This window comes from Peromyscus californicus, unplaced genomic scaffold (genome assembly GCF_007827085.1).
Source record: "Peromyscus californicus insignis strain IS unplaced genomic scaffold, ASM782708v3 Scaffold_126__1_contigs__length_123124, whole genome shotgun sequence".
Lineage (NCBI taxonomy): Eukaryota > Metazoa > Chordata > Mammalia > Rodentia > Cricetidae > Peromyscus > Peromyscus californicus.
Window position 1 is genome coordinate 1 of NW_026294409.1, and position 24036 is coordinate 24036.

Here is a 24036-nt window from a genome sequence, read left to right on the forward strand (position 1 = left end):
ACATATGAAACTAAAACTAAAAATGTTAAAATAAAACGTGCACAGTATTTAAGATTATAAAGAAAACCAAAAATGTTACAGAAAATGTATTTTTAAATTACATATGAAACGCAAATAAAATGTTAAAATATATGAAAGGTATAAAATATTTAAAATTACATAAAAACTAAATGTCAAAACAGAATATATAAAGTATTTAAAATTACAAGTAGAATAAAAAATGTGACAATAAAATATATCTTTCAATTATAGATGAAAACAAATTAAACGTTAGAAATAAAATATCTGAAATGCATAAAATATTTAAAATTACACAAAAAGCTAAAATGAAATGTTAAAACAAAATATATAACGTATTTAAAATTATAAGTAAAATTAAAATGCTAAATAGAATATATTTTTAAATTGCATCTGAAACGAAAACAAAATGTTAAAAATAAAAACTACGACATAATTTTTAATTGTATATAAAGTAAAATGTACAGAAATGTTTTAATTTATACATGAAATTAAAATAAAGTATCAAAATAACAGGTATAAAGTATTTAAAATCATATATAAAACTCAACCGAAACGTGAAAATAAAGTACATAAAGTATTTTAAAATTAGATATAAAAGTAAAATAAAGTATATAAAATATTTAAAATTTATAAACAAAACTCAAATAAAAAACTGAAATAAAATACACAAAGTATTTTAAAACTTTGACATGAAACTGAAAAAATAAAATATTTAAAATGAAATATACGAAATATTTAAAATAATAAAATATTAATCTTTAAAGTTACATACAAAACTAAAATCAACTGTACGAAATGTTCACAATGTATCTCTAAAACTAAAACAAATGCTGAAAATAAAGTATGTTAACCATATAAACTATATAGAGTATTCTAATTGTATATAAAATTGAATTTATTAAAATGAAAATGAAAAATTTCGCATATCAAACCCAAACGTGACGGGATCAAATAACAACTCGTTCATCAAGATCATTATTCATTCTCTGCTCTGACTGATCCTGATTTTAATACATATTAGGCAGGAGTCGTACTGGCGTGATAAGGAGACCGGGGGTCACTCTCCCCCCAAAAATTATTTAAATGCATTAACCCAGTTGAAAAATCAAAAACAATATTCAAAAATATTAATTTTTTTAATATTAACATTTTAATATTTATTTACTTAATAATGATTTACTCAGACATCAAACGTTTTGAACATCAAATCCCTCCACCGTGTGCATCATTAAAACATTATTAAAACCAAACCACAATCTTTTATTTTGTCAAACGCGGTGGAAACCAAAGACAACGCTTTCAGGCTCAAAGGAATCATTTGAAAAATCATTTAAAAAAAAAAAAAGCACGCACGTCGTTTTGAAACCCACATGCCATCAAAGTCAAAGAAAACTTTCTTTTTCAAGGAAAAAAAAAAGCAATTGGATTATCCAATGAATGGATCATCATTACACGATAGCAAAATTAAATAAAGAAAATTAAAAAATAGTCATTTTCAGTGACAACGAATATCAATTAACCACAGTGATGAAATTAAATAACTAAAATTAAATGATAGCAAGATGGAATAATCATTAAAACTCAATAACAATGAATGTAAAGGACAATTAAAAACAATTAACCACAATGAAACGGTGATAAAATTAAATAATAATTGAAATTAAATGATAACAAGATTTAATAATCACTACAATTCAATAATAATGAATGTAAAGGACAACTAAAATAATTAACCACAATTGAATTGACCACAATTAACTGGGAATAAAATTAAATAATGACAAAATTAAACAGTAATGAATTTAAAAGACAAATAAAACCAATTCACCATAATTTTACATGACACCAAAATTTAATAATAATTAAAATTAAATGATGACAAGATTTAATAATCATTAAAACTCAATAACAATGAATTTAAAGGACAATTAAAAATAAATTAACCACAATTAAACGGTAATAAAATTAAATAATAATTGAAATTAAATGATGACAAGGTGTAATAATCACTAAAACTCAATAATAATGATTTTAAAGGACAATTTAAAACAATTAACCACAATTAAACTGTAATAAAATTAAGTAATAATTGAAATTAAATGATGACAAGATTTCATAATCATTAAAATTCAATAATAATGAATTTAAAGGACAATTAAAATCAATTAACCACAGTTAAATGGCAATAAAATTAAATAATAACAGAAATTAAATGATAACAAGGTGTAATGATCACTAAAATTCAATAACAATGAATGTAAAGGACAATTAAAATCAATTAACCCCAATGAAACGGTAATAAAATTAAATAGTAACTGAAATTAAATAATAACAAGATTTAATAATCATTAACATTCAATATTAATGAATGTAAAGGACAACTAAAATCAAGTAACCACAGTTAAACGGTAATAAAATTAAATAATAATTGAAATTAAATGATAACAAGATTTAATAATCATTAAAATTCAATAATAATAAATTGAAAAGACCATTGAAATCAATTAACCACAACGAAAGGGTGATGAATTTAAATAACTAAAATTAAACAATAATGAATTTAAATGACAAAAAAAATAATAATTAAATAATAACAAGGCTTAATAATCATTAAAATTCAATAATAAAGAATGTATAGGACCATTAAAATCAGATAACCACAATGAAACGGTGATAAAATTAAATAATAACGAAAATTAAACAATAATGAATTTAAATGAGACATAAAATAATAATTAAATAACAAGATGTAATAATCATTAAAATTCAATAATAATGAATGTAAAGAACAATTAAAAACAATTTTAACCACAATGAAACGGTAATAAAATCAAATAATAATTGAAATTAAATGATAACAAGGTGTAATGATCATTAAAATTAAATAATAATGAACTTAAAGGACAATTAAAAACAATTTTAACCACAGTTAAACGGTAATAAAATCAAATAATAATTGAAATTAAATGATAACAAGGTGTAATGATCATTAAAACTCAATAATAATGAATGTAAAGGACAATTAAAATCAATTAACCACAATGAAACGGTGATAAAATTAAATAATAACAGAAATTAAATGATAACAAGGTGTAATAATCATTAAAATTCAATAATAATGAATGTAAAGGACCATTAAAACAATTAACCACAATGAAACGGTGATAAAATTAAATAATAACAGAAATTAAATGATAACAAGGTGTAATAATCATTAAAATTCAATAATAATGAATTTAAAGGACCATTAAAATCAATTAACCACAATGAAACGGTGATAAAATTAAATAATAACGACAACTAAACAATAATGAATTTAAATGACACATAAAATAATAATTAAACAACATTTAATAATAATTAAAATCGAATTTTAAGGACAATGAAAATCAATCAACCACAACGAAACGGTGATAAAATTTAAATAATGACCGAAATTAAATAATAACAAGATTTCATCATCACGAAACGGCTAAAAGATTTAATAAAACCCAACATCAAACAACAATCCATTTAAAAGGACCCTGAAAATCGCTGAACCGCCATTAAACGGCAGCAAAACGTAAACAATAGCGGCGGGGCGGAAGTCCCGCCTCCGGTCGCCGGGCGACGGCCTTGATGGACGCGGGAAGGAAAGCGCGGCCGGAAGTCCCGCCTCCGGTCGCCAGGCGACGGCCTTGATGATGGACGCACGAAGGGAAGCGCGGCAGGAAGTCCCGCCTCGGGTCGCCAGGCGACGGCCTTGATGGACGCACGAAGGGAAGCGCGGCCGGAAGTCCCGCCTCGGGTCGCCAGGATACGGCGATGATGGACAGCGGCGCAGGAATGCGGACCCCGGGGCTGTTTGGACCCGGAACGATGGGTCGCCCGGAAGTCCCGCCCACGCGGCCGTGACGGACAGCCGCCCGGGAATGCGGACCCGGGGCCGCGTCCGTCACTCCCCAGGGTGTCATCCGGAAGTCCCGCCCACGCGGCCGTGACGGACAGCCGCCCGGGAATGCGGACCCCGGGGCCGTGTCCGTCACTCCGCGGTGGCATCCGGAAGTCCCGCCCACGCGGCCGTGACGGACAGCCGCCCGGGAATGCGGACCCCGGGGCCGTGTCCGTCACTCCCCAGGGTGTCATCCGGAAGTCCCGCCCACGCGGCCGTGACGGACAGCCGCCCGGGAATGCGGACCCCGGGGCCGTGTCCGTCACTCCGCATTGTCATCCGGAAGTCCCGCCCACGCGGGGGTGACGGACAGCCGCCCGGGAATGCGGACCCCGAGGCCGTGTCCATCACTCCGCGGAGTCATCCGGAAGTCCCGCCCACGCGGCCGTGACGGACAGCCGCCCGGGAATGCGGACCCCTGGGCTGTGTCCGTCACTCCCCAGGGTGTCATCCGGAAGTCCCGCCCACGCGGCCGTGACGGACAGCCGCCCGGGAATGCGGACCCCGGGGCCGTGTCCGTCACTCCGCGGAGGCATCCGGAAGTCCCGCCCACGCGGCCGTGACGGACAGCCGCCCGGGAATGCGGACCCCGGGGCCGCGTCCGTCACTCCGCATTGTCATCCGGAAGTCCCGCCCACGCGGCCTTGACGGACAGCCGCCCGGGAATGCGGACCCCGGGGCCGTGTCCGTCACTCCGCGGAGTCACCGGAAGTCCCGCCCACGCGGCCGTGACGGACAGCCGGCCGGGAATGCGGACCCCGGGGCCGCGTCCGTCACTCCGCCGGAGCATTCGGAAGTCCCGCCCACGCGGCCGTGACGGACAGCCGCCCGGGAATGCGGACCCCGGGGCCGTGTCCGTCACTCCGCATTCCGGAAGTCCCGCCCACGCGGCCGTGACGGACAGCCGCCCGGGAATGCGGACCCCGGGGCCGTGTCCGTCACTCCCCAGGGTGTCATCCGGAAGTCCCGCCCACGCGGCCGTGACGGACAGCCGCCCGGGAATGCGGACCCCTGGGCCGTGTCCGTCACTCCGCGGGGGGCATCCGGAAGTCCCGCCCACGCGGCCGTGACGGACAGCCGCCCGGGAATGCGGACCCCGGGGCCGTGTCCGTCACTCCTCGGGGTCTCCGGAAGTCCCGCCCACGCGGCCGTGACGGACAGCCGCCCGGGAATGCGGACCCCGGGGCCGTGTCAGTCACTCCGCGGTGGCATCCGGAAGTCCCGCCCACGCGGCCGTGACGGACAGCCGCCCGGGAATGCGGACCCCGGGGCCGTGTCCGTCACTCCGCGGTGGCATCCGGAAGTCCCGCCCACGCGGCCGTGACGGACAGCCGCCCGGGAATGCGGACCCCGGGGCCGTGTCCGTCACTCCCCAGGGTGTCATCCGGAAGTCCCGCCCACGCGGCCGTGACGGACAGCCGCCCGGGAATGCGGACCCCGGGGACGCGTCCGTCACTCCGCGGTGGCATCCGGAAGTCCCGCCCACGCGGCCGTGACGGACAGCCGCCCGGGAATGCGGACCCCGGGGCCGTGTCCGTCACTCCTCGGGGTCTCCGGAAGTCCCGCCCACGCGGCCGTGACGGACAGCCGCCCGGGAATGCGGACCCCGGGGCCGTGTCAGTCACTCCGCGGTGGCATCCGGAAGTCCCGCCCACGCGGCCGTGACGGACAGCCGCCCGGGAATGCGGACCCCGGGGCCGCGTCCGTCACTCCGCATTGTCATCCGGAAGTCCCGCCCACGCGGCCCTGACGGACAGCCGCGGAGGAATGCGGACCCCGGGGCCGTGTCCGTCACTCCGCATTCCGGAAGTCCCGCCCACGCGGCCGTGACGGACAGCCGCGCGGGAATGCGGACCCCGGGGCCGTGTCAGTCACTCCGCATTGTCATCCGGAAGTCCCGCCCACGCGGCCGTGACGGACAGCCGCCCGGGAATGCCGACCCCGGGGCCGTGTCCGTCACTCCGCGGTGTCATCCGGAAGTCCCGCCCACGCGGCCGTGACGGACAGCCGCCCGGGAATGCGGACCCCTGGGCTGTGTCCGTCACTCCGCATTGTCATCCGGAAGTCCCGCCCACGCGGCCGTGACGGACAGCCGCCCGGGAATGCGGACCCCGGGGGCCGTGTCCGTCACTCCGCGGTGGCATCCGGAAGTCCCGCCCACGCGACCCTGACGGACAGCCGCCCGGGAATGCGGACCCCGGGGCCGTGTCAGTCACTCCGCTGTGGCATCCGGAAGTCCCGCCCACGCGGCCGTGACGGACAGCCGCCCGGGAATGCGGACCCCGGGGCCGTGTCAGTCACTCCGCATTCCGGAAGTCCCGCCCACGCGGCCGTGACGGACAGCCCGCCCGGGAATGCGGACCCCGGGCCCGTGTCCGTCACTCCGCGGTGGCATCCGGAAGTCCCGCCCACGCGGCCGTGACGGACAGCCGCCCGGGAATGCGGACCCCGGGGCCGCGTCCGTCACTCCGCATTCCGGAAGTCCCGCCCACGCGGCCGTGACGGACAGCCGCCCGGGAATGCGGACCCCGGGGCCGTGTCCGTCACTCCGCGGAGTCACCGGAAGTCCCGCCCACGCGGCCGTGACGGACAGCCGCCCGGGAATGCGGACCCCGGGGCTGTTTATTCCTGGACGATTCCTGAGTCACGCCACAGGAAGGCGGAAGTCCCGCCCTGGTCGCTAGGAAACCGCTGTGACTGACACAGTATTCGGGACTCGGACCACAAGTCCCTCCCCGGTCGCTAGGAAACCGTTGTGATAGACACCGGTGACCTGGCGCGGGACCGGAAGTCCCTCCCGCGCGGCGCCGCTGAGTGACAGGCGCCCAGGAATGCGGGCCCCGGGGCTGTTTTTGTCCTGGACGACTCCTGAGTCATCCGAGAGGAAGCCGGAAGTCCCGCCCTGGTTGCTAGGACACGCTCGTGAGTGACGTATCATTCAAGACTCGGAACGGAAGTCCCTCCCAAATTGCTAGGAAACCTCCCTGATGGACACCCAGGACCAGGCGTGACACCGGAAGTCCCTCCCGGGTCGCCAGGAAACCACCGTGACTGACGCTCCAGACAGGGATTGGGACCGGAAGTCCCTCCCGCGCGGCCCCCTGAGTGACAGGCGCCCAGGAATGCGGGCCCCGGGGCTGTTTTCTTCCTGGAGGATTCCTGAGTCACTCCGCAGGAAGCCGGAAGTCCCGCCCTGGTCGCTAGGAAACCCCCGTGATTGACATATCGCTCAAGACTTGGACCGGAAGTCCCTCCCAAATTGCTAGGAAACCTCCGTGATGGACACCAAGGAGCAGGAGTAACACCGGAAGTCCCTCCCGGGTCGCTAGGAAACAGCCCTGACTGACACTCCGGACAGAGATTGGGACCGGAAGTCCCTCCCGGGTCGCCAGGCAACCGTCGGTGACGGACGCCCACGCCCTGGCACGGCACCGGAAGCGCCTCCCGCCCGCCCCGCCCGCCCTGGAATGCGCGCCCGGAGGGGGGCGGGGCCGCGGGTGACGTCACGGGGCGGGCCCGCGGGGCACGCCGGGATTCAAGAGGACACCCCGGCCGCGGCCTCGGACTCACGGACTCCTACACGACCCGCCGCGGCCCCGGGACCCGCGCGCGCCGAGAGGAACCGAGCGCCACGGTGACTGAGGCGGTGAGTCGGGGTCGGCGCGGGGTCGAGGGGGGTCACGGGGTCACGGGGTCGGCGCGGGGTCGACCCCGCGACCCCCCCCGAGGCCACGCCCCCCGCCCGGGGCCACATTTATTTTCTTTTCTCGGCCCTTAGCATGTTCTTAGCATGTTGGGGGGGGAACGGGGTGAGTTTGAGTGACGTCACGGGGTCAGTGGGGGTCAGTGGGGGGGTCACAGGGGTCGACCCCGTGACCCCCCCCCGAGGCCCCGCCCACCCCCGACCCGCCCCGGGGCCATTTTTATTTTTTGATCTCGGTCCTTAGCATGTTTTTAGCATGTTGGGGGTGGTCGGGGTGGGTTTGAGTGACGTCACGGGGTCAGAGGGGTCAGCGGGGGTCACAGGGGTCGACCCCGTGACCCCCCCGGAGGCCCCGCCCACCCCCGACCCGCCCCGGGGCCGCCATTTTTTTGTTTTGGTTTGTTTGTTCTCGGTCCTTAGCATGTTCTTAGCATGTTCGCGCGCGGGGGTGTTTCGGGGGTGGGTGTGAGTGACGTCACGCGGTCGGAGGGGGTCAGAAGGGTCGACCCCGTGACCCCCCCCGAGGCCCCGCCCACCCCCGACCGCCCCGGGGCCTTTTTTTTTTTTTTCTTGGTCCTTAGCATGTTCTTAGCATGTTGAGGTGGGGAGGAAACGGGGCGGGGGCGGGCGCGAGTGACGTCACGGGGCCTCGGGGCGGGAGGGGGTCACCAGCCCCCCCGCGTGACGCCCTGGCGAGCGACGTCACGTATGACGTCACGTATGACGTCACGTATGACGTTCGCGTGTGGGACGTGTGAAGCGGGTCAGGGGGGGTCGGGGTGCTGTGCTCGGTCCCCCCGGGGCCTCCCGAGGACTCGGCGCCCAGCACCCGGGGGGGGTCGGAGGTCGGCGCGCTAAGAACACGCCATGACACGCCAGGAACACGCTTGGTCCATGTTAAGCGGGGCGCTGGGTGCTTGGTCAGTACTGGGTGCTGAGTGCACGCTGAGTCCGTGTGACTGAGCGCCACACGCTAAGGACCCGCTAAGAACACGCTCGGTGCACGCTCAGGACACGCCTACAACACGCTAAGTCCTCGTCCAGGGCACGCTGGGCGCTCGCTAGGGGCGCAGTCAGCACTACATGCCAAGCACACGCCTCCGACACGCTCAGTACCACGCACTGAGTACTACACGTGAAGGACCCGCTTGGAACACGCCGGGTGCTCGCGACGCTAAGCACACGCTTCCAACATGCTAAGTCCTCACTAAGTACTCCATGCCAAGCACACGCCTCCGACACGCTCAGTGCCGCGCACACAGAGAGCACGACCCACGAGGTCCACGCTCAGTCCTCGCCAAGAACACGCTCGGTGCTCGCCAACTACGACACGCTAAGTACATGCTAAGTACATGCTAAGTACACGGTAAGCACACGCTAAGTGCACGGTAAGTACCATGCGCTCAGTCCACGCTGCTGACCCGCCCCCCCCCGCAGGGCCGCCATGTTCCCGCCGCTGCTGCTGCTGCTGCTGCTGCCCGCGGGCCCCGCCCCCGCCGCCGGCGGCCATGACGCCCCGCCCCGGCCCAACTTCGTGCTCATCATGGCCGACGACCTGGGCATCGGCGACCCCGGCTGCTACGGCAACACCACGCTCAGGTGCGCGGGGCCCCGACCCCGGGGCGACCCCCGGACCCCGACACACACACGTCACACCACACGCGTGTCACACGCGCGTGTCCGCCGCGTGTCCTCCCGGGACCCCTGACGACCCCCCGACCTGACCCCCATTGACCCCCGGGGGTGACCCCCGGGCCCCCCCCCGACCCCGGAACTGGGACCCCGGGGGGGGGGGACCCGCCACCCGCGACATGTGTGTCCCGTGTCGCTCGCGTGTGTCCGTCACGTGTCCGTGTCGCGTGTCCCCCGGGACGCCCCCCCTGAACCCCCCGAGCTGACTGACCCCTGACCCCCCCCCCCGGGGGCGGCCGGCGACCCCCCCCGACCCCGGAACTGGGACCCCTGGAAACCGACCCCGGGTCCCACGCGTGTGACGCTCACGTCTCCATCACACGTTCGTCTCGTGTGCCCCGGGGCCGTGACCCCTGACCCCACCGGGGGGGGGGGGGCCGCCCTGTGACCTCTGACCCGACCCCACCCTGACCCCAGAGCGGTGACTCCCGACCCCGACCCCGACCCCGGCCCCGGGTCCCACACGCGTGTCCGTCCCACGCGTGTGTCCGTCCCACGCGTGTGTCCGTCGCGTGGGAACCTGACCCCTGACCCCGGAGCGGTGACCCGTGACCCCCGACCCCCCGGGTCACACGCGTGTCCCCTCCCCGCCCCCCCCCCCCGCCCCCGCGCAGGACCCCGAACATCGACCGCCTGGCGCGCGAGGGCGTGAAGCTGACGCAGCACCTGGCGGCCGCGCCCCTGTGCACGCCCAGCCGGGCCGCCTTCCTCACGGGACGCTACCCCGTGCGCTCGGGTGAGCGGGGTGGGGGGGGCGCGGGGGGGTCGCGCGAACACGGGAACACGCGTGTGACGGCGGCGACGCATGAGCCCCGCGGGGTGGGGGTGGGGGGGGCGGGACGCGTGTGACCCGTCGGGGGGGGCGCGGGGTCACCGCGGGGGGGTCACCGGGAGGCGGGCGCGTGGGGTGGACACGGGAACATGCGTGTGCGTGACCCCGTGTGACCCTGTGTGACCCCCATTTGACCCCTGTGTGACATCATGTGACCCCGTGTGACCCCTTGACCCCTCATGACACCCCGTGACCCCCCTGAGACATCATGTGACCCCGTGTAACCCCTGTGTGACATCATGTGACCCCTATGTGACCCCTGTGACCCCTCATGTGAACCCATGACACCCTGTGCCCCCCTGTGTGACCCCATGTGACATCATGTGACCTTGTCTGACTCTGTGTGACCCCGTGTGACCCTTTATGACGCTCTGCGTGACCCCTGGGTGACCCCCGGTGACCCCGTGTGACCCCGTGTGACGTCTCTGACCTCACATGACCCTGTCTGGCCCTGTGTGCCCCCCCGTGTGACCCCGTGTGACCCCATGTCACCCCATGTGACCCCGTGTGACCCCGCGTGACGTGCCCGTGACCCCACACTGACCCCTGTGACCCCCATGTGAGCCCGTGTGACCCATATGACCCCTGTCTGACCCTTTGTGACCCCTGTGACCCCCCGTGTGACCCCCCCGTGACCCCCGTGTGACTCCCCTGACCCCTGTGACCCCCCGTGTGACCCCCTGTGACCCCCCCTGACCCCCCGCGACCCCGCCCCGCCCGCAGGCATGGCGTCGCACAACCGCGTGGGCGTGTTCCTGTTCGCGGCCTCCTCGGGCGGGCTGCCCCCCGGCGAGGTCACCTTCGCGCGGCTGCTGCAGGAGCGCGGCTACGCCACGGGGCTCGTCGGTGAGTCGGGGGCCGCGGGGGGCGGGGTCGGGGTCGGGGTCGGGGGCCGGGGGGCCGGGGTCGGGGTCGGGGGCCGGGGTCGGGGTCGGGGGGCGGCACCATCCCCACCCCCCCCCGGGGCCTCCCGCGTCGTCCCGCGACCCCCGAGCGGCACCATCCCGACCCCCCACGTCATCCTATGACCCCGACGGGCACCATTCCCACCCCCCCGTGTCATCCTAACACCCCTGACTGGCCCCATTCCAACCCCCCGCGTCGTCCCGGGACCCCCGAGCGGCACCATTCCCACCCCCCCCGTGTCATTCTACAACCCCGACCGGCATCATCCCGACTCCCCACGTCATTACGTCCCATCCCGGGACCCCGACCGACACCATCCCCACCCCCCACGCCATCCCATGACTCTTGACCGGCACCATCCCAACTCCCCGTCCCACGACCGACACCATCCCGACCCCCCACACCACCCTACGACCCCCGACCGGCACCATCCCGACCCCCCGGGCCCCGACCGGCACCATCCCGACCCCCCACATCATGCCATGACCCCCGACCGGCACCATCCCCACCCCCCACGCCACCCTGGGACCCCTGACTGACACCATCCCAACCCCCCATGTCATCCTATGACCCCGACTGACATCATTCCAACCCCCCCCGCTATCCCACGACCCCAACCGGCACCATCCCGACCCCTCACGTCACCCTGTGACCCCCGACCGGCACCATCCCGACCCCCCCCGTGTCATTCTACAACCCCGACTGGCACCATCCTGACCCCCCACGTCACCCTGCGACCCCCGACCGGCACCATCCCGACCCCCCGGACCCCGACCGACACCGTCCCGACCCCCCGCGTCACCCAATGACCCCGACTGGCACCATCCCCACCCCCCCACACGATCCCATGACCCCGACTGGCAACATTCCCACCCCCCAATGTCATCCTATGACCCCGACGGGCACCATCCCAACCCCCCCCAACGCCATACCCCGCGGGACCCCCCCGGCTGACCCCCCCGCCCCCTCCCTGTGCTCTCCCGCCTCACCCCCCCACCCCACCCCACCCCCCCCCCCCCCCGTCCCCGCACAGGCAAGTGGCACCTGGGCCTGAGCTGCCGGCACCGCGGCGACTTCTGCCACCACCCGCTGCGGCACGGGTTCGACTTCTTCCACGGGGCGCCGGTGACCAACCTGCGGGACTGCCGGCCCGGGGCGGGCACGGTGTTCGGGGCGGGCGTGCGCTGGCTGGTGTTCGCGCCGCTGCAGGCGCTGTGCGCGGCCGTGCTGACCCTGGCGCTGCTGCGCTGCCTGCGCCTGGCCCGCGTGCCGCCCGCCGCCTTCCTGGCCCTGGCGCTGCTGGCGGGCGCCGTGGCCGCCGCCTTCCTGGCCTTCCTGCGCTACTTCCGCCCCGCCAACTGCTTCCTCATGACCGGGTTCGAGGTCACCCAGCAGCCCGCCGCCTACGACCGCCTGGCCCAGCGCCTGGCCCGCCAGGCCGTCGGGTTCCTCGAGAGGTGAGGCGGGGGCGGGGGCGGGGGGGGGGCCGGGGGGTCGGGGGCGCGTTGGGGGGGGGGGGGTCGCGGGGGGGGGGTCACAGGATAACCTTGGGGGGGTTGGGATGGTGCCGGTCAGGGTCATAGGATGGGATGAGGGGGTGGGAATGGTGCCACTCGGGGTCGCAGAGTCACCCGGGGGGGTTGGAATGGTGCCGGTCGGGGTCACGGGATGGGATGTGATGGCGTGGGGGGTCGGGATGGTGCCGGTCGGGGTCCGAGAGTCACCTGGGGGGGGTGGGGATAGTGCCGGTTGGGGTCATAACATGGCGTGGGGGGTTGGGATGGTGCCGGTCGGGGTCACGGGATGGGATGAGGGGGTGGGAATGGTGCCACTCGGGGTCGCAGAGTCACCCGGGGGAGTGGGAATGGTGCCGGCCGGGGTCAGAGAGTGACATGGGGGCTGGGATGGTGCCGGTCCCAGGCCTTGGTATCACGTGGGGGGCGGGAATGGTGCCAGCCGGGGTCCCAGGATGGGGTCTCGGGGGGTTGGGATGGTGCCAGTCGGGGTCCCGGGATGACATGGGGGGGGCGGGGGTGGGAATGGTGCCAGTCGGGGCCCTAGAGCCACGTGGGGAGTTGGGATGGTGCCGGTCGGGGTCCTAGAGTCACCTGGGGGGGGTTGGGATGGTGCCGGTCGGGGTCAGAGAGAGTCACGAGGGGAGTCGGGATGGTGCCGGTCGGGGGGGACGGGGGGGAGGTCTCCCAGGACGGGGCGGGGCGGGGCCGGGGCGCGTGGGTCGCGGGTCCCCACACACGCGTGTGCGTGCGTGCGCGTGTGCGAGCCCCGCCCCCCGCCCCGCAGACACGCGCACGCGCCGTTCCTGCTGTTCGTGTCGTTCCTGCACGTGCACACGGCGCACTTCGCGGGCGCCGACTTCGCGCGGAGGAGCCGGCACGGGGCGTACGGGGACGCGGCCGAGGAGATGGACTGGAGCGTGGGTGAGCGCGGGGCGGGGCGGGGCGGGGCGGGGCGGGGGCACGCGTGTGCGGGGCGCGTGCGCGCGTGTTGGCGTGTGCGCGTTAGCGTGTGCGCACATGCTCATGTGTGCGTGTGTGTGTCCGTGTGTGTGCGTGTTCACACGTGTTCGCGCATTAGCGCGTGCGCGTGTTGGTGTTCACACGTGTGCGCGTGGTGTTTGCGGGCGTGGGCGTGTGTCCACGTGTGTCTGCACCCGCGTGTGGGTGCGTGGGCGCCACACACGGGCCGACCCGGTCGCCGTGCTCACGTGTGCGCGCATCTGCGTTCCTGTGTGTGGGTGTGCGCGGGTTTGCACGGGTTTAAATCGGCATGGGGGCGCACACAGGTGCCGACCCGGCCGCCGTGTTCACGTGTGCGCGCGCGCGTGTCCGCGCTTCCTGTGTGTGTGTGTCTGCGCGCGCGCTTGTGCGTGTCGCCACGCGTTAGCGTGTGCGCGTGCGCGTGCGGACCCCCACTTGCGGGTCTGCGTGCGCGTCTGCGTGCAGGATCTCCGGGGGCGGCAACCGTGCACACGTGTGGGAGCGTGTCGGCGTGTGTCTGCGCGCGAGTGACCGCCACCGCGTGTGTCACTGTGTGTGTGTGGTCGCGTGTGAACGTGTGGCTGTGCCTGCGTCGCCCCGCACAGGCACGTGTTAGCGGGCGCTGCACACGCGTGTGGCGGAGGGCGAGTGGATCGGCGTCTGGATGTGAGCCTGTGCGCGTGCGTGCGTGTCTGGACGCACACGCGTGTGCGCACACGCGGACGGGTCAGCACGCGAGGGGGGCCGTGAGCGTGCGTGCCGGGGCCCGGCGCACCCCGGTGGCCGCGTGCGTGTTTGCGTGTCTGCGCGTGCGTGCACACATGTGTGTGAAAAACCGACATGGGTGTGTGAAGCGTGCGCACACGCGTGCGACCACGAGAAACGTACATATGTGTGAGCGTGGGAACCCCAGTGGCCGCGTGCGTGTCTGCGTGTCGGCGCGTGTGTGCACACGTGTGTGTGTGAAAAACCCACGTATGTGGTTACGTGTGTGCACAAGTGTGACCATGAGCAGCGTGCGCGACTCGCCCACACGCGTGTGCCCCGCCCGCAGGTCAGATCCTGGACGCGCTCGACCGCCTGGGCCTGGCCAACCACACGCTCGTGTACTTCTCGTCCGACCACGGGGCCCACGTGGAGGAGGTCACGGCCCGGGGCGAGGTGCACGGCGGCAGCAACGGCATCTACCGCGGTGAGCGCGCACGCGGGGGCGCGCGCGGCCGGCATGTGTCCGTGTTCACACGCGCGCACACGCGTGTTCACCCGTGCACACACGCGTGATGCCGCGTGACACGTGGGGCTCCGTGTGTTGCACACCAGGGCGAGGGCGGGGCGGGGCGGCGAGCACACCCGCACACGTGGGCACGGGCGACGTGGTTACGTGGGGCCGCGCGCGCACACGCGTGTTCCCACGTGCACAGCCAACGTGCTTACATTTATGCACGCACATGTGTGTTCCCGTGGGCGCGCCCGCGTGATGCACCGTGCGACCCACGGGCTCCGCCGCGGGGAGCGGGGCGGCCGGGCGGGACACACGCGTGTGCACACGGTCCCGTTGACAGATTTACCCTGACGGGTTTGCGCGCGCACACGCGCGGTTCCGCGTGGTATGAACGGCATCGACCGACCAGGGGGCGCGCGCGGGGGCGGCCGGGTGGGTCCGGGCTCGCACGCGTGTGCGCGGTGAACGTGTTTGAACACCCACACGCGTGTTCCCGCGAGTCAACGTGCGAAACCCGTGTCTCTCCCCGTGTCCCTGGCATGTCCTTGGCGTGTGCTCCGCGCGCCCCGCAGGCGGGAAGGCGAACAACTGGGAGGGCGGCATCCGCGTGCCGGGCCTCGTGCGCTTCCCCATGATGCTCCCCGCGGGGTCGGAGGTCGCCGAGCCCACGAGCCACATGGACGTCTTCCCCACCGTGGCCGCCCTGGCGGGGGCCGGGCTCCCGCCGGACCGGTGAGTCACGGGGCGGGCGGGCGGGCGACACGCGTGCGTGCGTGCGCGGCCATCCACGCGTGCACACGCGTGACAGGGACGTGCGCACGTGTGTCTGGTTTCTTTGGGGTGTTTTTTTTTTTTTGGTGTTTTTTGGGGGTGGGACTTCCTGTCTACTGGCAACAAGATGGACAGCCGGGCGGGACTTCCTGTGGGATGACTGGCCGACAGACAGACATGCCCGCGCGTGAACACGCGTGACCCGGACATGCACACGCGTTTTTTTTTGGTGGGGAGGCAGGACTTCCTGTCTATGGGCGGCTTGATGGACAGCGGGGTGGGACTTCCTGTGGGACGACTGACAGCCCGGTGCGGGACCCCGGCGCGTGAACACGCGTGACCCAGACATGCACACGTGTTTTTTGCTTGATTTGGGGCGGGACTTCCTGTCTATGGGCGGCTTGACGGACAGCCGGGCGGGACTTCCTGTCGGGAAGGGAGGTGATTGACAGGCGGGACGTCCCTAACGCGTGGACACGCGTGACCGTGGACGCGCGCACACGCGTGTGTCCCCGCGTGCGTGTGTGTTTTTTTTTCCTCCGCTCTCCCCGCGCCCCGCCCCGCGCCCACGCGTGTGCCCCGCCCCCCCCGCCCCGCCCCGCAGGGTGATCGACGGGCGCGACCTGATGCCGCTGCTGCGCGGCCGGACCACGCGGTCGGCGCACGAGTTCCTCTTCCACTACTGCAACGCCTACCTGAACGCCGTGCGCTGGCGCCCGCGGAACGGTGAGCGCGCACGCCAAGCACACGCCCTGCAACACGCCACGGACACGCAAAAAGCACGTGACGCACATGACACACACCAAACGCGCGTGCGCACGCCACCGACACGCTTGCATCGCGCGATGCGCCTGACACCTGCGGTGAACGCGCGTGCACAGGCCCCGTACACGCCTCGCACACGCTTAAATGGTGCAGCGCGCCTAATGCGTGTGCTTGATGCATGCGCACACGCCTCCCGCACACATGAATCGCGCCACACGGCTAACGCGCGCCGTGGAGGCACGCGCACATGCCTCGCACTCGCCACGTAAACGCCTGACACACGCCTCACACACACCTTAAACACGCTTCGCACACACTTAAATCACGGCACGCGCCTCGCGCACACGCTGAACACGCCCCGCCCACGCCTCACGTGTGTCGACCTCCCCTCTCACCCGCACGCGCTTAGCGCACACGCTCCCCCGACTGGCACCGTCCCCACCCCCCGTCACCCCGTCTTATGTGTCCCTTGCCCTCCCTGCACCAGCACACGCATGTTCGTGTGTCCATGACACATTACCGTGTCCACCACTCACACGCGTCCACATCCCGAGGACGCGTCACCATGTCCGCCGCACACGCGTGTGCACGTGTTGATGAATTTTGTGTATCCGCCGCACACGTGTGTTTCTGTTGACGCATTACCGCGTCCGCCTCACACGCGTGTTCACGTGTAAATGACATGTTACCATGTCGCACACGTGTTGATGACGTTTGTGTACCCATCGCACACGCATGTTCACGTGTCCGTGACGTGTTGCCGCGTCCACCGCACATGCGTGTTCATGTGTCAACGACGTTTATGTACCCGTTGCGCACGCGTGTTCACGTGTCGCTGAGTAAATGACGCGTTACCACGTCTGTCACACACGCACGTTCACGGGTAAATGACATGTCACCATGTGTGTCGCACGCGTGTTCACGTGTCGATGACGCGTCCCCATGTCTCACACGCGTGTTCACGCCCCGCCCCCCGCAGACACGGCCGTGTGGAAGGCCTTCTTCTTCACGCCCAAGTTCGACCCGGCGGGCGCCAACGGCTGCTTCTCCACGCACGTGTGCTTCTGCCACGGCGACCACGTCACGCGCCACGACCCCCCCGCTGCTCTTCGACCTCTCCCGCGACCCCGGCGAGCGCCGCCCGCTGACCCCGGCCGCCGAGCCCCGCTACCACGCCGTCCTGGCCGCCGTGGCCGCCGCCGTCCGCGCCCACGCCCGCACGCTCGACCCCGCCGTGCCCGACCAGCTCTCGCCCGCCAACCTCGTCTGGAAGCCCTGGCTGCAGCTCTGCTGCCGCTCCGCCCCCTCCGCCCTGGCGTGCCACTGCGCCGGCGACGACGCCCGCGGGCGCTGACGGGCACGGAACACGCCACCGACACGCCAAGGACACGCCAAGGACACGCCAACACGGGTCGGTCGGCGCGTGTGGGACCTTCCGGGGTCGGCGGGGGTCGCGGGCCGCGACCCCGGAGGCCCCCACCCTCCCCCGGGCCACACGCGCAGAAGTTTCCGGAAACGCGTGAAGGAGGCGTGTGCGGTTTTGCACACGCGTGTGCCCCGCCGCCGCCGCCGCCGCCGCCGCTGCTGCTGCTGCTGCTGCTTCGCCGCCGCCCAGTGTTTGGGACGCAGGACGCGGCGCGTGCACGTGATGCTCCCCTGGGAGCACGCGTGACCCGCGTGCGCCACGGACACGTCCCGTGTGAAGCCCGAGACGAATGTGACGACGGAGGCGTGCGCATGCGTGTGCGCCGGGGCCCGTGTGGACCCGGACGCGCGCGTGCGTGTGGACCCTGAGACATGCGTGTGCATGTTCCCCGGCACACGCGTGCGCCGCCCGGAGACCCTCGTGCAACGAGACACGCACCTGTGAACCCCCCGCCCCGCCCCCTGGCCACTGTCAGTATTCACGTCCACGCCCCCCCCCCGCGTCGACCCGGTCAGTGTCCCGTGTGCGCGTGCACACGCGTGTCCGCGCCCCCACCCTCGGCCCCCCCGTCCGCGTGGTGTGCACGTCTCCCGGACGCTCCGCCTCCCCGGGAACGCCGCGACCCGCGTCCGCGGGAACACGCGTGCGCCGGGCACCGTCGTCCCCGCCCTCCCCGTGTGGGTCCCGTGTCACCAGCATGTGCATGGCGTGACCCCGCGCGGCGTCCCACGCGGTTCCGGGGGTGGGGGGAGGCGCCGCGCGCCATGTGTCACGTTTTTTTTGTTTTTTCTCGTTTCCCGATTTTTTTAATATTTGATTTAAAATTTTAAATTTAAATTTTCAAATTTTTGGTTTTAATTTTAAAATTTAGAATTTTTTCATTTTATTTTTTGATTTGAAATTTTAAATTTTTCGAATTTTGTTGGTTTTGAACTTTGAAATTTGAAAATGTTTAAATTTAAAATTTCTCACTGATCTGTTCCTGTGGGTTTTTTTTTCTTTATTTTTCCCTTTAACTTTTAGATTTTTATTTTTCGTTTTTGAAATTTTCCTTTTGTTTCCAAACGAAAATTTTAGTTTTCATTTCCCGCCAAATTTCAATTTTCACTTCGTTATTTATTCCACCTCCTCCCGCGTTATTTATTTATTCCGCCCCCACCGCGCCCCCTGGGGCGCCACGTCTCCCCGTCTGCGCCCCTCCCTCGTCTCCGTCCCCGCGCCCGTGTGTGTCGCCCCCATATTTATTCCCCGGAAAAAAAAAAACCGCACGCCGTGCGCGGCCCGTGTGCGAAGGACGAGTAAAAGTGAGCTTCAGAATCCGTTAATGTGAAAACGTCTCCCCAGACACCGTGTTCGCGCGAAAGCGAGAATAAACGTGGGACGGCGTCCCCAGGTTCCAAAAAAAACAAAAAGTTTGAGTGTTTGATTTCAATTTCAATTTTGAAATTTTTCAAATTTGATTTTTTAATTTTTTCGGGAAAAATGTTTTTTTCTTTTTTCTGACTCTGGAAATTTTTGAATTTGAATTTTCAGGTTTCTGTCCGTAGATTCCGGAGCACGGAGGGAAACAAAGGCAAAAAAAAAAATACAAAAAAAAAAAATAAAATTTAAATAAAAAAAACAGAAATTGAAAAATAAATTTAAAAAATTCAGGTGAATTTTGAAAACAATTTTCGGGAGACAAAAAATTGAATTCAAAATTAAATTTAAAAATTTAATTCTAAATCTCGGCGCCCGCCCGCCCGTCCCGCGACGGTCGACCGAGCACGCCAGAGAAAAACTAGAGACGCCACGCCAACAACACGCCGGGCGGAATATTTTTTTTTAAATTTCGAAATTCAAAAACCAAAATTCGGAAACAAAAAAAAAAATTTCAAATTTTTGAAATTTACCAAAATGAAAATTTTTTATTTCAAATTCCGGGGCCCGCCCGCCCATCAATCTTCGCCCCACAGGAAGTCCCGCCCCCGAGGACCAGGCCGGGGCCCCGCCTCCTGGCGTGTCCGTCCCGGGGTCCCGGGGACGGAGTCACGCGCGCCACACGCGTGTCGCTCGCTCACGCTCCGGACGCGGTGGGCGGATCCGGATGCCGTCCCGGGCCGGGGGTCGTCGGGGGCGCCGGCGCGCGCGCGGACACGCAGGCACACGCGTGTGTGTCCGTGTCCGTCCCGTGTTGACTCGCCGCCCACGCGTGTCCGTCGCACACGCACGTGGGATTCGGGGGTCTCCGCGCGCGCGCGCCCACGCGTGTTCACCGGAGCCAGCCCTCGCGGCGCAGGAAGCGCACGGCGTCGCGGAAGCCGCCGTAGAAGGCCGCCTCCAGGGCGGGGCGCGGGGGCGGGAAGAGCGCGTGGCGCAGGCGTGTCAGGTTGGCCAGGGAGAGCTGGGGCGGGGCGGGGCGGGGGGGGGGCGGGAGGGGACGGGGAGTGAGTCGTGACACGGGGAAACACGCGTGTGTCGTGGGAAAACACGCGTGTGGTGTGAAAAAACACGCGTGTCGTCGCGTGAAACACGTGTCACGTATGGTCACGTGTGTCACGTGTCACGTGTCCCCGGGAAGCCCCGCCCGCCCCGCGGTCCCATGTGCTGCTGGCGAGGAGGACCTGGGGGGGGGACACGGGACACGCGTGAGCGGGATGTGGGGTTGCGCGGGCCGGGGGCCGGCGTGCGCGTGCGACGCGCGCCCACGCCGGGGTAAAGGTCGCATGCGCCCACGACCACGTGTCATCACGTGTGCACGCGTGTTGGCGTGTTTTCTCACGCGTGCGCAGATCCCGTGTGCCCCTCGCACGCGTGACCCCGCTCACCTGCACCAGGTCCTCCCGGGACGGGAACGCCGACACCAGGCGGTTCTCGCGGCGCCGCGCGGGCGTCACGGACACGTGCAGGCGCCCATGCGCCCGGGCGTGGGCGTCGGGAGGGAGGAGCCGCTCCACGCCGGGCCTGGCATGCGGACGGGACGTTACACGCGTGTGCGTGTGAACCCCGCGTCGCGCCCGTGAAGCCGCGATCACGCGAACACGGGACGTCACGGAATGATCCGTGTTCTCTCACACGCGTGTGTCTGCGTCGTTCCCCCCCACGCGTCCCCACGCACACGCACCTCAGCCGGCCCATGAAGTCGTACCCGGGGGTCACGGCGCCCAGCGGCTGCCGCCGCGTCTCCTCCGCGAGGTCGTAGGCGAACCGCGTGCACGCCTGCGGCACACGGAAAACACACACATGCACACGTGTACGCACAGGGAACGGCCGGACGCGCACGGGACGCCCCGTGTGGGTGCGCTGGGGAGCGTGTGTCACGTGTCGCGGGCTCACGCGTGCGCGAATAACACGCAACATGTGACGTAGGCGCGTCCCGTGTGGACGTCCATGTCCCTGCACACGCGTGTGCATGCGACACACAAGGAACGGCCGGACGTGGGCGCCGGGGACCGCGTGTCACGTGTCGCGGGTCACGGACCCGCGCGACACGCGCGCGACCCGCGACCATAGCACACGCGACACGTGACGTGTTCGCGTCACGCGCGGTTTTTTTTCACACGCGCGCGCCCGCGTCCCCGCGCACGCGCGTGACCCCCCGTGACCCCCCGACCCCACCGTTACCTCGATCCTCCCGCGAAGCCGCTGGCCGAGAAGGACACGTGCAGGGGCGGCGGTGTCATGGCTGCCAGGGAGGGGGGACACGGACACGCGTGAAAGCGACATGGAACGTGATTTCGACGCCGCGCAGACGGGGACACGAAAACACGGAAGCTCTAAGTCGGTCACAGTCCAGCTTTTAAATCGAGAGTGAACTTTCAAGATTTTTTTAAAAATTTCAAATTTTCCAAATTTTGATTTTGAAATTTCCAATTTTTTTTTTTTTCCCCCAGAAACGTCACGGAAACGGCCCCAAACGGAAACCATGAGAACCGGGCCTGAGCGCCGCCACGCGGGCCCGTGCTCTGACTTTCCACACGTGTCAAACTCTCCCTGCCCCGTAATCACACGCGTGTGCGCGGCGCGGCCGCGACTCCGCCGTTCTCCCCGGCAATGATTTTACCGGAACTCGGATTTTCCGTGCGACGCCGCCGCGGCGAGAAATCGTACGAAGAAAACCCCCGGAGTGGTTTTTGTTAATTCATCGGTTTCAAGATTTTTAATCAAAAATCACGAATTTTTCAAACTTTGAAAATTTTATTGAAATTTTAATCAAATTCACAAATTTCATCAAAATTTTTCACAATTTCAGATTTCTTTTTTTTCCCCCCGGAGGATAAATAGGTGTTTCCCGCCGCGCCGGGCGCGGTCCGCGTCCCGGAACCGCCGAGGAGGGGGACGAATTACCGTAGTCATTTCTATTTCACGACGAAATTCCAGCGAATTTTTCTTAAAAATTTAAAATTAAATTTAGAAAACGCCGCTGCGAGAATCCGGCGCGTGAATCCCGGGCCTTCTCACACGTCACGCGGGAACGAAAATTTTCGATTTCGATTTCCGATTTTCAATTTCCCAAATTTCGAACACTCAGAATTTCCCGGAAAAATTTCCCAAATTTTAATTTCGAAATTTCAAAATTTACTCGAAAAATTTTTTTCCCCCCCCCCGGGGGTGGTGGTGGGCGGGGCCGGCCACGTGACGGACAGTTTCCCCCGGGGCCCCGCCCACGATGACGTCACCCACCCCCCCACCCACCCACACGCGGGGTCCCTAGGCGACCGCCGTCCCGTGTCCCGTGTGTCGTCGACGTCGCGGGACCCGCGTCAGTCCTCAGGCGCCCGGGGTGGGGCGCGGTCCTGTCACGGGACGAGAGAGCGTCAGCGTGCGCCTCGCACGCGTGCACGCGCGACGTCACGCCGAGAACACGCGACGTCACGGGAAGAACACGCGACGTCACGCCGGGAACACGCGACGTCACGCCGGGAACACGCGACGTCACGCCGGGAACACGCGACGTCACGCCGGGAACACGCGACGTCACGCCGGGAACACGCGACGTCACGCCAAGAACCCGCGACGTCACGCCGGGAACACGCAACGTCATGGGAAGAACACGCGACGTCACGGGAAGAACACGCGACGTCACGCCGGGAACACGCGACGTCACGCCGGGAACACGCGACGTCACGCCCGGCCCACCCCACCCCCCGGGCCGCCGTCACTCACCCGCCGCGAACCGCAGCGTCGCCGTGTCGCCCCGCAGCCGCGTGCGCCCCCAGGAGGCCTCGGCGCGGAGCCGCAGCGTGTACACGCGCCCGGGCGTGAGCCCCGCCAGGGCCAGGGAGCGCTGCCGGGGGGGGGGTGGGAGGGTCGCCCCGGTCACCACGCGCGTGTGCGTCGCCCGCGACACGCGGTGCACACGCATGTGCGACATGCTTGCACACGCATATGACATGCTCGCACACGCGTGTGGGACACACGACACACGCGTGACCCCCGACCCCGGTGCACCCGCCGCCACTCACGGATTCCGTCGTCGCCCTCCGCGTCGTCCCCCCGGGCCCCGACCCCGGGCTCCACCGCGCCCGGAAGCGTCGCACGGGGGGGGCGTCGGCGTCGCCCGCGGGGCCGTCCCACGTGACCGTCGCCGCCACGCGGCCGCCGCCGTCCGCCGTCCAGTTCCCCACGCGCAGGCGTGTCGGGGCCGCGGGGGCCGAGGGCGCTGCGGGGAACCGGGGGGGGGGGGGGCGGGGATGAAGTCACGCGCGTGCCCGCGGGATGGATTCCCGCGTGCGCGTGCGCGTGTGGGCGACACGCGCGGGAAGCGCTCGGTCGGCGTGTCGGGCCGTCGTGAACACGCGGACGACACGTGTGAAAGCCGCGGGGTGAGGGTTTTTTTTCTTACACGCCCGCGACACGGACGCGTGTGTTTTTCGCACCGCCCCCGCCCCCCCCGCCCACGCGTGACCCCGCGTGACCCCCCCGCCCACGCGTGACCCCGCGTGACCCCCCCCGCCCACGCGTGACCCCGCGTACGCGCTGACCTCGGGCCGACCGGAAGTGCTTGCTGGGCGCCGTGAAGCCCCGGGTCCCGTGCGCGTTCACGGCCGCCACACGGAACTGGTACCAGCGCCCGGGCCTCAGGGCGGGCACGCGGGCGCGCTCCTCCGTGGTCTGCGGGGGGGGGGGGGTCGGAGGTCACATCACGTGTCACTGTACGTCACCCGGTTGGGACCGTGCACATGTGGTGTGCGCACACATGTGTCACCTGTCCACGTGTCTGTCCACGCGTACACGCGTGTGCGCAATACCCACCATGTGTCTATGTATGTGCGTGCGTGTTTCCGTGC

General features: G+C 61.1%; 3 protein-coding genes across 3 annotated transcripts; 2 read left to right on the forward strand and 1 right to left on the reverse strand.

Moving 5' to 3' along the window:
- The first annotated feature begins 7404 nt into the window (after positions 1 to 7404).
- On the forward strand, positions 7405 to 17816 carry Arsf (arylsulfatase F). Its single transcript, XM_052731672.1, is given in 11 exon segments — positions 7405 to 7586; positions 9093 to 9254; positions 9962 to 10083; positions 10903 to 11025; positions 12119 to 12542; positions 13387 to 13523; positions 14638 to 14775; positions 15378 to 15537; positions 16181 to 16302; positions 17321 to 17436; positions 17438 to 17816. Coding segments are annotated over 11 exon segments (1929 nt in total). The 5' UTR covers positions 7405 to 7419; the 3' UTR covers positions 17696 to 17816.
- A 1871-nt stretch (positions 17817 to 19687) lies between these two features.
- LOC128106306 (patatin-like phospholipase domain-containing protein 4) lies at positions 19688 to 22415 on the reverse strand. Its single transcript, XM_052731722.1, has 4 exons — positions 21371 to 22415; positions 20871 to 20965; positions 20298 to 20710; positions 19688 to 20170 (listed from the first exon to the last, which is right to left on the reverse strand). The coding sequence occupies exons 1-4, from the start codon at positions 21671 to 21673 to the stop codon at positions 20019 to 20021; spliced, it is 963 nt and encodes a 320-aa protein (XP_052587682.1). The 5' UTR covers positions 21674 to 22415; the 3' UTR covers positions 19688 to 20018.
- Positions 21800 to 23011, forward strand: LOC128106315 (salivary glue protein Sgs-3-like). Its single transcript, XM_052731728.1, has 2 exons — positions 21800 to 21852; positions 22393 to 23011. The coding sequence occupies exons 1-2, from the start codon at positions 21800 to 21802 to the stop codon at positions 23009 to 23011; spliced, it is 672 nt and encodes a 223-aa protein (XP_052587688.1).
- The last annotated feature ends 1025 nt before the right edge of the window (positions 23012 to 24036 follow it).